Source organism: Ooceraea biroi, chromosome 12 (genome assembly GCF_003672135.1).
Source record: "Ooceraea biroi isolate clonal line C1 chromosome 12, Obir_v5.4, whole genome shotgun sequence".
Classification (NCBI taxonomy): Eukaryota; Metazoa; Arthropoda; class Insecta; order Hymenoptera; family Formicidae; genus Ooceraea; species Ooceraea biroi.
The window spans coordinates 4,060,928-4,075,347 of NC_039517.1; the positions used below are offsets into that span (position 1 = coordinate 4,060,928).

The 14,420-nt window shown below is 38.2% G+C and overlaps 2 protein-coding genes across 4 annotated transcripts in view; one reads left to right on the forward strand and one right to left on the reverse strand.

The window, feature by feature from the left end:
- Positions 1-2,253: 2,253 nt before the first annotated feature.
- LOC105285050 (mucosa-associated lymphoid tissue lymphoma translocation protein 1) lies at positions 2,254-5,851 on the reverse strand. Its single transcript, XM_011348981.3, has 12 exons — positions 5,364-5,851; positions 5,108-5,271; positions 4,825-5,011; positions 4,499-4,757; positions 4,332-4,424; positions 3,993-4,218; positions 3,750-3,933; positions 3,443-3,657; positions 3,262-3,360; positions 2,902-3,173; positions 2,768-2,835; positions 2,254-2,481 (listed from the first exon to the last, which is right to left on the reverse strand). The coding sequence occupies exons 1-12, from the start codon at positions 5,498-5,500 to the stop codon at positions 2,379-2,381; spliced, it is 2,007 nt and encodes a 668-aa protein (XP_011347283.2). The 5' UTR covers positions 5,501-5,851; the 3' UTR covers positions 2,254-2,378.
- Positions 5,852-8,028: 2,177 nt separating this feature from the next.
- LOC105285045 (CREB-regulated transcription coactivator 1) overlaps positions 8,029-14,420 on the forward strand; it is a 33,918-nt gene continuing 27,526 nt past the window's right edge. For all 3 annotated transcript variants that reach the window (XM_026974332.1, XM_020033521.2, XM_026974333.1), the window contains exons 1-2: positions 8,029-8,471; positions 13,731-13,979. In XM_026974332.1, coding sequence (XP_026830133.1) covers positions 8,358-8,471; positions 13,731-13,979 — 363 coding nt within the window. In that variant the 5' untranslated portion in view covers positions 8,029-8,357. The remainder of the gene's footprint in view (positions 8,472-13,730; positions 13,980-14,420) is intronic.

Consider the following 14,420-nt stretch of genomic DNA (forward strand, 5'->3'; position numbering starts at 1 on the left):
GGTCGTACAAAATCACCCTTTTTAGCCGGGAGCGTGGAACCGGCGGAAAGTCCTGACGAAATGCGCTTTTTAGTTCCAGGACTCTTTTGTACTTTTTGTACTTGAGGTTTTCTAGTGCATTTATGGCGCGGTCCCATGATGGAGGAAATTACAGTGCGTAGTGCCGAACACAGACATCTATACTATAACTAGACCGCTAACTTGCGTCAAATACATGGCCGCAAAATCTATGTACTACATACTCGCGCATGCGTAACGCTGGTAGAAAAAGTAATATGGCGGATAGTATATACATGTGGCCACGGTGAAGTTGCGCTTAGCGATTTGCATAATTCTGTGCTTTATTACGTGTTATTTTTATACAATTGATATTCACGCGAGAAAAGTCTTTATTTATGGTTCTACTATAGCTGCTATGCCAGTTTTGGATGTGGCTGAAGATTTATGCAAAGAAAATACATATTATAAATACATATTTATAATAAATACGTCTATATAATAAATAATATATATATATATATATATTGAAAAAGTGATATGATTAGAATGAGATGATTAAAAAGATATAACGTATTTATTATAAATATAAATATCTATATACTTATATTTATTTTATTACAAAAGTAAAAATTAATGATATAAGGATATTTATATTATTATATATCTTTTTAATCTTAGATATGCATATATAATAATATTTACATGTAATATATAATACTGCATATATATGTAGATTATAATAAAATATTTATACACATTGAATCTATTAAATAAATTAAGAAATGGAAATATAGAACTTGAAACATTTGTATCGAAGTTAATGCAGTTAGCATTTGTAGAATGTCTAATATCGTTGCAAAGTCATAATTGTCGCATAGCATTTCTAAACTGAAACGCACTAGGGTTATTATTATGGCCGTGGCGACTTCTTATTTTGGAAAATAATAGTTCAACATGGTCCTGTCAAAATTTGTAGGTTAATATGTATTTATATGATTTATTTTCTTTGCATAAATCTTCAGCCACATCCAAAACTGACATAGCAGCTATAGTAGAACCATAAATAAAGACTTTTCTCGCGTGAATATCAATTGTATAAAAATAACACGTAATAAAGCACAGAATTATGCAAATCGCTAAGCGCAACTTCACCGTGGCCACATGTATATACTATCCGCCATATTACTTTTTCTACCAGCGTTACGCATGCGCGACCACCATATTACATGGTTTTCATGGACACTTTTTATGTACAAAATCACTGGGAGTAGCGGTCTAGTTATAGTATAGATGCCTGTGGTGCCGAACGAGCAGGATATAGTAACTTTTCAAATGATGCACATGTTTCGCGCCAAATATAAAAATTTGTGGAAATGATTCTTAATTAATGAAACAACTTTTACAAGATATTATACATAGCATGTACGTTTGTGTAACATCTGCAATAATGATGCATTCGAAAGAATTTTATGCAAGTACGAACGCACGTTATTAAGAGCAGAAATAAGCTCGGTCGAAATATCGAGTGATAGGTTAGGAAGGCATCAAGTGCTCCGATTTTTGTGATGTTTATAGAACAATTCCGTGCTATCTTATGCAAGTTACAATGTTAGTTCCGACATTTAGAAAGATCGTGCCGTTCAGTCTACGACGAATGGCTGCATCTGTTAATTATAGAAACGGAACAAAGATCGCACAACATTATAATGAGCCGGACTTAGTGTCTACAACGGTCCAGAAAATTGCAGCTTGCAGACTTTATTGTACGAGATCAGATTCTCCACCGCGGGTTTCTCTGCCCATGCTTATGGACGGGCCTTCTCAAATCGCACCGCGTTTCTTTACCATTTTCAAGCTGTTTTATTTAGCAGTTTTTAAGATTATTCCACACATAGATAAGGAGTTTAATGCACCCGAATTTGTCAAAGGAGCCACACATGTATGACCTGTTGCGAGTGATTCAAAATGTGAGAGTGATGGCTAGATATTAATGAATATGTTGTACATTTATAGGCAACAACACTAATATCGAAGGCTTTAATGAATGAAGATTATGAATCCTTAAATGGCCTCGTGACGGAAGATGTGATAGAAGCTTTAAGGATGAAAATTGAAACTCTTAGCCCTAATCAAAGGCAGTTAATTGCAGTGAAGGAAAATAATATGATGCTGTATGCCATAAATGACATCAACGTTACGACGGATAAAACAGGTAGGATTATTGGCTACTGTTTAATAAATTAGCATTATATACACAGAAATGTAACAAGTATACTTTTCCCACAGGTGACGAACATTCCATTGAAATTTCAATAATTTGTCACTACTTCCCAGACCTCGATGTGAAACAGAAACCAATGAATATGTCCATGTCAGAATTACAGAAAGACATAACTTATGTAGTTTGTCATTATACATTTGTGCGTAAGTATGTAAATAATGTTGGAGGGCCATGGATTGTAACTTTTGTAAATCATTATTCTGTAATATAGAAATATATGTTTATAGAAAGAAACTTTGCAGTGTGTTAAATAAAAAACGAATGCTATTCATTATTGTTTTCGAATTACAAGCACTAGTCGTTTATAACATTATTTTATATTTTTCAATAAAAATATATCGGAAATTATTCACATGAAATTGTATGTGCAGATAATGTTGTACATAACAATATACATGTTTGTTGCATTTAACTAAATATTCATTGGAGATTCATTCGTGCACGATACATCAACTATTAATGCATTCCAATATTGGTGGAATATACTTTTTTATGTGCAGCAATGTTGCACCAATAGGAGTTCCATTTTTTGAGACAGATACAACCAAGGGTCCCTGTAAAATAAAAACACATTAATGCTATCTTGCAGAAGCGAGATAAAATTTACATGTATATTGTACCTGACACATTTGTGGATTATGTATCCAACATTCATGCTTGGAACTTGCAGTTTGGAACAAGTTATTTCGTTGTGTCGGTACAGAGTTAAAAAAGTTTACTTCCAAATTGTCCAAATTACACATTGAAATCCTGATTATATTTAAATAAGGTTCCTGGAATAACGAGATTACAGCTTTGGCCGAGACATCGGCCTGTTTAAAATTTATCTCGAGAGACTTTGTCGAGAAGGCAATTAACTTATTTAAACGGCTTAGAGCAGGTGTTGGATCTCCTGTAACATGACACGCAAATTACAAATACAATTCGTGTTGGATTAATATAAAAATTAATGTACAATTGTTTATTAGTTACATAATTACTTTTGTAAATCGCGTCAGTGAGACGGAAGGGCTTGGTAATGGTTAACGCGTACATCGGAATTTGATTACGTTCCGTCCCCTTTAAAAAGGTATCTATTGCTGTAAATCAAGAAAATTATTATATTAGAAGACACATGTATACGTGAGAAATCGCACTTCTCGATTCTTTTCCATATCTTACATTTTCCTACTTCTTCAAATACTTTTGTGACTGGTATATTTTTATTGATATATTTACTAAGATGCGTTGCATACAATCCGTACTTGCTATTCGTTCTTTCATAACTAGGACGGTGGCTGGAAGTCGAATACGCCTGCACTAAATTTCGCAGATTTTTCTTACTCTTGTACTCTTTGATTTTTGGCACTTCGTTATGAATATCCGGATTACATTCTCTGAAACAATATGATCTCAATATTTAATTACATTCCTTTGGTTTTCGATTTTTAATAAAGGGTAAAGAAACAAGCGCCAGAGAAATCCTTACTTTGGCGGTACAGTTTGACACATGTCTAATATTGTTACCAAGAGCGCAGGATCATTTTGTAGCAATACAGCTAGCAGTTCGCTCTCGCATATCGCATCTGTTCTCAAGTAAGATTCCGGTGCATCGACAGCGAGTATATAGCTTTCTTGCATCTTGAAACCATGCCCGGCATAATAAAATAGTCCTACATTGAAATAAAGTTAGTAACTGTACCATTTATTTATAGCAGATCTAACGACGTACCGTAGACTCCTTCCGTTAAAACTCCACTGAATATTTTTGTTACATTCCTTATCTGTTCGAGCGACAAGTTCGCAAGGCAGATCACTTTAAAACCTATCTCCTTTAACAGATTACCGATTTTGGCAGCATCATTCCTCGGTGTTTCTAAACGTTTGTGATTCTCATAATCATCGTTCGCAATGATCAAAGCTATTTTCGCAATTGCCTTTTCACGAGGATGGACCATCTGTATCGATATAAATATGTACTGCTATCATAACAATTCAAGGTTTGACTTAAATGTGATATTTCAAGATACTTCTTATAACCGTGAGTAATTGTACGATATCTGATCTTTACCATTACATGACTTCTTTGTGTAATCACTTCATTTACGTCGTTAGTTATGTAACAGTAATATTTCCCTTCGAATTTGGAGCTAAATTGTTTTATCTGAAATATTATTTCTTTGTTACGAAATACATTATTTCTGTGCTATCAACATTACTACATATATATATACTCACATGTAATATACTAGACGTTTCTCCTTCCAACTTTGTATTATCTCTGAACCACTGGTAATGTGGTTCGGGATGGCTTTGAGCCAAACAACCAATTGTCAATTCTTCACCTTCTTTAATCTCTAAAAACGCAGGCGGTTGCTGCTGTATAACTACAGGTGTATGGGATACGTTTACAAAAACCGGTTTTGTCGCAGAGATCGTGTTTCCGTCATTGGTGACTTGTAAGAGTTTACACTTGTATTCCCCGGCTTGATCACAGCTGCAACCAATTGTATGCCACAAATGATTGATCGATATGTCACACACTTTTCTTTAGACAACATTACCTATTTATAATGATATCAAGTTCATGACTTTGCTGTTCCTGCAGCTCACTATCGTTATGACACCATCTGTAACTTGGCGATGGTATACCGATAGCTTTACAAGAAAGATTGAGATGTTCGCCGAGGGATATTTCTAAGGTGTCGCGTTCCATGCCATCAGATGGATGTTTGACGATCGTTAATGGCTCTGACAATGACATTATTCAATATCATGAATAAAAATAGGGAGGGATTTTCACGCACGGTTCAGTTATAGACAAAGAGAATATAGCAGCATGATTACCTGGATGATGTAAAACTGATAATACATCACCAAGTTCGCAATCTCTAAGCAAAGTACACAATATTCCAACTGTACACATTTTTACGTTTAGTTCGAACAGCAAGTTGTCTGCTGGTGTTTTTGCGACATCGATATTCTCTTGCAACGATTGTAGCCATGACTTCCTGTATGTGATAAACAAAAAAATGATTAAAAGCAAACGTTTAATTACGTTTTTACGACAATCGTTTAAACGTTTTCGTAATTATCACTTTACCACTCGTATCCAAGCTGTTCAGCTACGTAACACGCCAACACTTGCCAATTTGAGTTCTTATTTAATTCGTAAATCAATTCTTTATGTACTGTTGCTGGGATATGCTCCAGATACATATCCTCATCGATGTTTGCCATTTTTAATTAGGTTCAGTTGCTACTTTCGTACAATTAATGATTAAATTACTATCTTATAGATACGACTTTCCTGGAACCGTATGACAAACCTGATGCAAAGCTTTTTTATCCTTGATCAGAGGAGGAAATATGAGGAAAGTAACATCATTAACATACAAATACATGACACATTTTAGAGAAAAGTATGTTTATTCCAATTTCTTAAGATCTGACAAAAATCTAAGAGTGTTTCACAAAAGATTATAGAAAATAGAATATTTAGATATATCGTATTTCATTATTTCGCTTTATTTTGCGCACATAAATACACAGAGGCCATTGAATGCAAATTTACATAGACGTCTTGCACATTTGATGAGCAGGATGAGACAAACAGCGTCTGTAAACTATATGCTTAAGGGGAAGCTGGAGTTGCTAGTGAACTATTTTTTCACTATAGCGATGGTAATTGCAGTTTCGAAAATTCTCTTTATTGCTTGTGCAGAATAAAAAATCCCTTTCCACAAATGAAGTATAGATAGAAAGAAAGTCCGCTCTACAGGACTTTATATTCAAAATGGAAAAAAGTTAGAAAAGATAAATGCAAGATTTAACTTTTTTCCATTTTGAATATAAAGTCCTGTAGAGCGGACTTTCTTTCTATCTATACTTCATTTGTGGAAAAGGATTTTTTATTCTGCACAAGCAATAAAGAGAATTTTCGAAACTGCAATTACCATCGCTATAGTAAAAAAAATAGTTCACTAGCAACTCCAGGATCACCTTAAGGGGAAGCTGGAGTTGCTAGTGAACTATTTTTTTTACTATAGCGATGGTAATTTCAGTTTCGAAAATTCTCTTTATTGCTTGTGCAGAATAAAAAATCCTTTTCCACAAATGAAGTATAGATAGAAAGAAAGTCCGCTCTACAGGACTTTATATTCAAAATGGAAAAAAGTTAGAAAAGACAAATGCAAGTTTTTAACTTTTTTCCATTTTGAATATAAAGTCCTGTAGAGCGGACTTTCTTTCTATCTATACTTCATTTGTGGAAAAGGATTTTTTATTCTGCACAAGCAGTAAGAGAATTTTCGAAACTGCAATTACCATCGCTATAGTGAAAAAATAGTTCACTAGCAACTTCAGCTTCCCCTTAAGGTGATCCTGGAGTTGCTAGTGAACTATTTTTCACTATAGCGATGGTAATTGCAGTTTCGAAAATTCTCTTACTGCTTGTGCAGAATAAAAAATCCTTTTCCACAAATGAAGTATAGATAGAAAGAAAGTCCGCTCTACAGGACTTTATATTCAAAATGGAAAAAAGTTAGAAAAGACAAATGCAAGTTTTTAACTTTTTTCCATTTTGAATATAAAGTCCTGTAGAGCGGACTTTCTTTCTATCTATACTTCATTTGTGGAAAAGGATTTTTTATTCTGCACAAGCAGTAAGAGAATTTTCGAAACTGCAATTACCATCGCTATAGTGAAAAAATAGTTCACTAGCAACTTCAGCTTCCCCTTAAGGTGATCCTGGAGTTGCTAGTGAACTATTTTTCACTATAGCGATGGTAATTGCAGTTTCGAAAATTCTCTTACTGCTTGTGCAGAATAAAAAATCCTTTTCCACAAATGAAGTATAGATAGAAACAAAGTCCGCTCTACAGGACTTTATATTCAAAATGGAAAAAAGTTAGAAAAGACAAATGCAAGTTTTTAACTTTTTTCCATTTTGAATATAAAGTCCTGTAGAGCGGACTTTCTTTCTATCTATACTTCATTCGTGGAAAAGGATTTTTTATTCTGCACAAGCAATAAAGAGAATTTTCGAAACTGCAATTACCATCGCTATAGTAAAAAATAGTTCACTAGCAACTCCAGCTTCCCCTTAAGGTGATCCTGGAGTTGCTAGTGAACTATTTTTTTTACTATAGCGATGGTAATTGCAGTTTCGAAAATTCTCTTTATTGTTTGTGCAGAATAAAAAATCCTTTTCCACAAATGAAGTATAGATAGAAACAAAGTCCGCTCTACAGGACTTTATATTCAAAATGGAAAAAAGTTAGAAAAGACAAATGCAAGTTTTTAACTTTTTTCCATTTTGAATATAAAGTCCTGTAGAGCGGACTTTCTTTCTATCTATACTTCATTTGTGGAAAAGGATTTTTTATTCTGCACAAGCAGTAAGAGAATTTTCGAAACTGCAATTACCATCGCTATAGTGAAAAAATAGTTCACTAGCAACTCTAGCTTCCCCTTAAGAATTACTTTCATGAATACGGAAATAGGTAAAATTTATTGATACATTTTCTCATTTGCATCTGTATTTATTAATTTATACTAAAAATGTACAATTACAGTGTGTTTAGTTTATAATCACTTAATTATTAGGTTACTCTATTCGTTTTCCGCCATATTAAAAAACAAACAATTCACCGTAACTATTTCCCTAGATTATACGATTTTCGTTGCGGGTGCTGCCATACGGTGGACTGCGGTCACGCAGCCAATCAGCTCGCGCAGTTGTAGCTCCTGCGCGATACGTGCGGCGCGCTGCACTGCATGATCTTGCGTATCAGTATTCGCCTGTGCCATCGAGGGGGCATGTAGCGGATCGTGGGTTATATTGCGCGATTGTTGTCCGTGCGAGATTCCGCGAGCGGTGGTACGTCGTCCGTCGAGAGGACGAACGAGAGGCAAAAGGTTGCGGCCGCGAGAGGGGCAGAGTGCCGACGACGATAGTGGATTGGTGGCCGTGCTGCTGCTGGTGGCGGCGGCGGCAGCGGCGGCGGCAGCAGTGGTGATCGTCGTGGTGGTAGTAGTGGTGGTGAGTGCTCCGGGTTCCGCGAGTGTCCGCGAAAAACTAGTGCCGCGAGCCATCATGGCGAACCCACGGAAGTTCAGTGAAAAGATCGCGCTGCTGAACCAGAAAGAGGCGCAGGACTCGGCGGCGTTCGAGGCGATCATGAAGGAGGTTCTGGACGTCACGAGCAGGGTAAGGAAATACCAGGAGGTCCTTGCCGTGGCGGAATCGTGTCGTGTCGCGCTATGACCCGTCGTGCACCTCCCTCGGCTCAGATGTTGGAACGTAAACAACGAATGTTCCCCCTCCCGCCCTCCAGCCGTTCCTCGGACTTTGCAACCCCCTTTACCCGCCGTTCTCTCCATAATCCCTGTCTCATTTCTCGCGCGTAATTGTGTGCATATGCGTGTGCGTGTGAGAGCCGGGTTGCCCCGCGCGAACAAACGCGCGTGTACATACATGCGACCGCTGCAAGTGCATCGCGCGCGCGGCCATGTATCGGCATGCGTGTATCGCGCGCGGTGCATATATGCGCTTCGATGCGTCGCGCGGTATTCATCGCGCGCGAGCGAGACGCATGTTGATGCGGACGCGGCGCGACCTAAGTGCATCCGCGCGCGCTGATGGTCAGGTCGTCGCCTGAGGTGGTATCGGAGTCGCGATTACGCGGCGAATTAACCTCTTGCTCGATATCTCGCGCGAACCAATTAATGCGCCGCGCGAGATTCATTTTTAACGCGCGAACGTTCGAACTGTTCTTCAACTAACAAGCTACATATCAGAGCTGACTTTTAACGTTTTATTTTGAGAATTTTGCGTATTCGGACTCGGAGCGTGATACTCTCGAATGTCTCTCGGATCGTTCGCGAGAATTCGTTTCGTTGAAAAAATGATGAAAAACGTCTTCTTGGAACGGTCCCGCTGGTGAGAACAATTTGACGTTCGATTTTACAGCACGCTCGATGCGCGGATAAACATACTCTTCTCCCAGCAGCATCGGTGGTCCTCGAGGTATTTTCAATGGGAGCATTGGCGAGGTTGGGTCGATGCATTTAGCGTCCTCGAGTGCACCTTTGCGTACCTCGCGTTAAAACGGAAGAGCACCGGAACGGAGCGCTCTTTAATTGTGCCAAAAAGATACAAATATCGCGCGGGATCTGTCGACGTACTCGGGCAAGGGGAGAAATCTGCTTGAATGAAGAGACAAACTGGAATTTCTTATACATTTTGCGTGAAAATTCATATGATATTTCGATCTATTACCCGAGTCGAAATTTTGCGCCTACTTTAATGCTTTTAGCAGTCGTACGAACCTACTTTTAGGAAAATAGAACCTAGAACTCTTACATTGAAACTCAAACTCCTACAAACAGATGTTAAGATGCTATTTTGACCTTGCAACGTTCGGCTACAATCTTGATCGTAACCTGCTTTGACGCTCTAGCGGCAAAAAAGAAGATTTCGGACATATTTTAGTGTTAAAGTAGTAGCTAAATAGACGCTGAATAACGCCTCAAATGAAGAATTCGAGGTTCAATGTAGAACTAAAATTTCGACTCGGGATATTTCGATCTATTACCCGAGTCGACATTTTGCGCCTACTTTAATGCTTTTAGCAGTCGTACGAACCTACTTTTAGGAAAATAGAACCTAGAACTCTTACATTGAAACTCAAACTCCTACAAACAGATGTTAAGATGCTATTTTGACCTTGCAACGTTCGGCTACAATCTTGATCGCAACCTGCTTTGACGCTCTAGCGGCAAAAAATGAAATTTCGAACATATTTTAGTGTTAAAGTAGTAGCTAAATAGACGCTGAATAACGCCTCAAATGAAGAATTCGAGGTTCAATGTAGAACTAAAATTTCGACTCGGGATATTTCGATCTATTACCCGAGTCGAAATTTTGCGCCTACTTTAATGCTTTTAGCAGTCGTACGAACCTACTTTTAGGAAAATAGAACCTAGAACTCTTACATTGAAACTCAAACTCCTACAAACAGATGTTAAGATGCTATTTTGACCCTGCAACGTTCGGCTACAATCTTGATCGCAACCTGCTTTGACGCTCTAGCGGCAAAAAATGAAATTTCGAACATATTTTAGTGTTAAAGTAGTAGCTAAATAGACGCTGAATAACGCCTCAAATGAAGAATTCTTGGTTCAATGTAGAACTAAAATTTCGACTCGGGATATTTCGATCTATTACCCGAGTCGACATTTTGCGCCTACTTTAATGCTTTTAGCATTCGTACGAACCTACTTTTAGGAAAATAGAACCTAGAACTCTTACATTGAAACTCAAACTCCTACAAACAGATGTTAAGATGCTATTTTGACCCTGCAACGTTCGGCTATAATCTTGATCGTAACCTGCTTTGACGCTCTAGCGGCAAAAAAGATTTCGGACATATTTTAGTGTTAAAGTAGTAGCTAAATAGACTCTGAATAACGCCTCAAATGAAGAATTCGAGGTTCAATGTAGAACTAAAATTTCGACTCGGGATATTTCGATCTATTACCCGAGTCGACATTTTGCGCCTACTTTAATGCTTTTAGCATTCGTACGAACCTACTTTTAGGAAAATTGAACCTAGAACTCTTACATTGAAACTCAAACTCCTACAAACAGATGTTAAGATGCTATTTTGACCCTGCAACATTCGGCTACAATCTTGATCGTAACCTGCTTTGACGCTCTAGCGGCAAAAAATGAAATTTCGAACATATTTTAGTGTTAAAGTAGTAGCTAAATAGACGCTGAATAACGCCTCAAATGAAGAATTCGAGGTTCAATGTAGAACTAAAATTTCGACTCGGGATATTTCGATCTATTACCCGAGTCGACATTTTGCGCCTACTTTAATGCTTTTAGCAGTCGTACGAACCTACTTTTAGGAAAATAGAACCTAGAACTCTTACATTGAAACTCAAACTCCTACAAACAGATGTTAAGATGCTATTTTGACCCTGCAACATTCGGCTACAATCTTGATCGTAACCTGCTTTGACGCTCTAGCGGCAAAAAATGAAATTTCGAACATATTTTAGTGTTAAAGTAGTAGCTAAATAGACGCTGAATAACGCCTCAAATGAAGAATTCGAGGTTCAATGTAGAACTAAAATTTCGACTCGGGATATTTCGATCTATTACCCGAGTCGACATTTTGCGCCTACTTTAATGCTTTTAGCAGTCGTACGAACCTACTTTTAGGAAAATAGAACCTAGAACTCTTACATTGAAACTCAAACTCCTACAAACAGATGTTAAGATGCTATTTTGACCCTGCAACATTCGGCTACAATCTTGATCGCAACCTGCTTTGACGCTCTAGCGGCAAAAAATGAAATTTCGAACATATTTTAGTGTTAAAGTAGTAGCTAAATAGACGCTGAATAACGCCTCAAATGAAGAATTCGAGGTTCAATGTAGAACTAAAATTTCGACTCGGGATATTCCGATCTATTACCCGAGTCGACATTTTGCACCTACTTTAATGCTTTTAGCAGTCGTACGAACCTACTTTTAGGAAAATAGAACCTAGAACTCTTACATTGAAACTCAAACTCCTACAAACAGATGTTAAGATGCTATTTTGACCCTGCAACGTTCGGCTATAATCTTGATCGTAACCTGCTTTGACGCTCTAGCGGCAAAAAAGATTTCGGACATATTTTAGTGTTAAAGTAGTAGCTAAATAGACGCTGAATAACGCCTCAAATGAAGAATTCGAGGTTCAATGTAGAACTAAAATTTCGACTCGGGATATTTCGATCTATTACCCGAGTCGACATTTTGCGCCTACTTTAATGCTTTTAGCATTCGTACGAACCTACTTTTAGGAAAATAGAACCTAGAACTCTTACATTGAAACTCAAACTCCTACAAACAGATGTTAAGATGCTATTTTGACCCTGCAACATTCGGCTACAATCTTGATCGCAACCTGCTTTGACGCTCTAGCGGCAAAAAATGAAATTTCGGACATATTTTAGTGTTAAAGTAGTAGCTAAATAGACGCTGAATAACGCCTCAAATGAAGAATTCGAGGTTCAATGTAGAACTAAAATTTCGACTCGGGATATTTCGATCTATTACCCGAGTCGAAATTTTGCGCCTACTTTAATGCTTTTAGCAGTCGTACGAACCTACTTTTAGGAAAATAGAACCTAGAACTCTTACATTGAAACTCAAACTCCTACAAACAGATGTTAAGATGCTATTTTGACCCTGCAACGTTCGGCTATAATCTTGATCGTAACCTGCTTTGACGCTCTAGCGGCAAAAAAGATTTCGGACATATTTTAGTGTTAAAGTAGTAGCTAAATAGACTCTGAATAACGCCTCAAATGAAGAATTCGAGGTTCAATGTAGAACTAAAATTTCGACTCGGGATATTTCGATCTATTACCCGAGTCGACATTTTGCGCCTACTTTAATGCTTTTAGCATTCGTACGAACCTACTTTTAGGAAAATTGAACCTAGAACTCTTACATTGAAACTCAAACTCCTACAAACAGATGTTAAGATGCTATTTTGACCCTGCAACGTTCGGCTATAATCTTGATCGTAACCTGCTTTGACGCTCTAGCGGCAAAAAAGATTTCGGACATATTTTAGTGTTAAAGTAGTAGCTAAATAGACGCTGAATAACGCCTCAAATGAAGAATTCGAGGTTCAATGTAGAACTAAAATTTCGACTCGGGTATGCATGGATATTGAAATGGAAGCCTTTGAAATGACAATACATATGTTTATAAGTCTAGCTTTCGATTATCGATTGCCAAGAAATTGTCAAGCGTCGTATTTTTAACTGTCAACTCGTGTCTCGTCCATCATTCCCGCGGCGAAATCAACTCCCGTTAGGTCTCGTAACGTCTGTATACAGAACAGATTCGGCGCGCGGTGTCGAATTTGCCCGCTTGAAACGCTGATTGGAGTACCGTTCGAATCGGTAATCGGAGAATGGAATTTACTATGGAGATAAGAACCTGTTTATCGGAACATGGTCCACGGAAAGGCCGATACCACGCCACGAGATGTAGAGTCGATCAGAGAGAACTCTGAAAGAGTAGCATAAAATTATGAGCATAAAATCGCGTCGATCGTTAATGAAATCCTAATTTACATTGTTAAATTTTTCGTCACGACCACGAGTGAACGCAAAATGAATGAATCGTTATACGAGAATGTAACGAGACGGGAGAAACTGAATTCTTGGCGTTTAATGATCCATTCAATTCTATCTGGCTCCGCGCTAAACCCTCGTGAAATCACGACCAGAAGCTAATTTATCCGGTAAAAGTGAAAAGCGATTAATTTACTGTATCTGGTTTACAAAGGTTTGTAATCTACGGGTACTAAGTAGATGTTAAGGGTGTAAAGAGATCATTTACGACCCTTGTATATTTTTGTCAATGGTGATTGTCAATGATGGACCTGCACAGGTGGCCTCGACGAGCAGCTCGGTGGGCGCCAGTCCCACGGGATCCGGCGTACCGGAAACCCCGCTGTCCGTCAAGAGTGCCGGCGCCAGTCCACCGCAATCCAGTGGCAAACACCTGCACATTAACTTGGGGAATCAGTTTAGGGCGGGCGGCTCGCTGCCGAATGTTAACAACAATGTCAGTTGCGGCAACGACGCGAAAGAACACTCCTCGTCAAACACCGGCGCGATCCACTCGATCGATCTGAAGGTCTGTACTGCACTCTTCGGTACGAAGTTACCCTTGTTGTTTATTGTTGTTGCTGTTCGCCCTGTTGCCTCTAGAATCCACCTGAAGCACCCCGTCCCCGTTTCACGGAGAAAAATTCTTCTAGATCGTTACGGTAATTTGTCTCGTACCGTTTTGGATATCCGCAAAAAACTTCGGATAATCAAACAACAGCATCTTCCTCGTATTAATTCTCCGTTCTTTTAACATCGAAGACTACGATGCTTTGAATGACGTCGAATCAGAGTATCAAAAATTACATTGGCATGTTTAGTCGAAAATCGACGTCGGTCGATTTTCAATCGAACGCAATGTTCTTGAGTAGTCTCCGTTAAACAGCCGCACGGTTGACGATTCTTGATCATCGTTTCGAACTTGCTTCGCGATGGTACAAGATGAAAGACTTTTCTCCGTGTTTTTCAG

Coding starts and splice junctions, on each gene's coding strand:
- LOC105285050 (XM_011348981.3), bottom strand. CDS start 5,500: ATGGCAAACATCGATGAGGATATGTATCTGGAGCATATCCCAGCAACA. Junction 4,758..4,824: donor CTTGATATCATTATAAATAG/GTAATGTTGTCT, acceptor AATTGGTTGCAG/CTGTGATCAAGCCGGGGAAT. Junction 3,174..3,261: donor CACTGACGCGATTTACAAAA/GTAATTATGTAA, acceptor GTCATGTTACAG/GAGATCCAACACCTGCTCTA.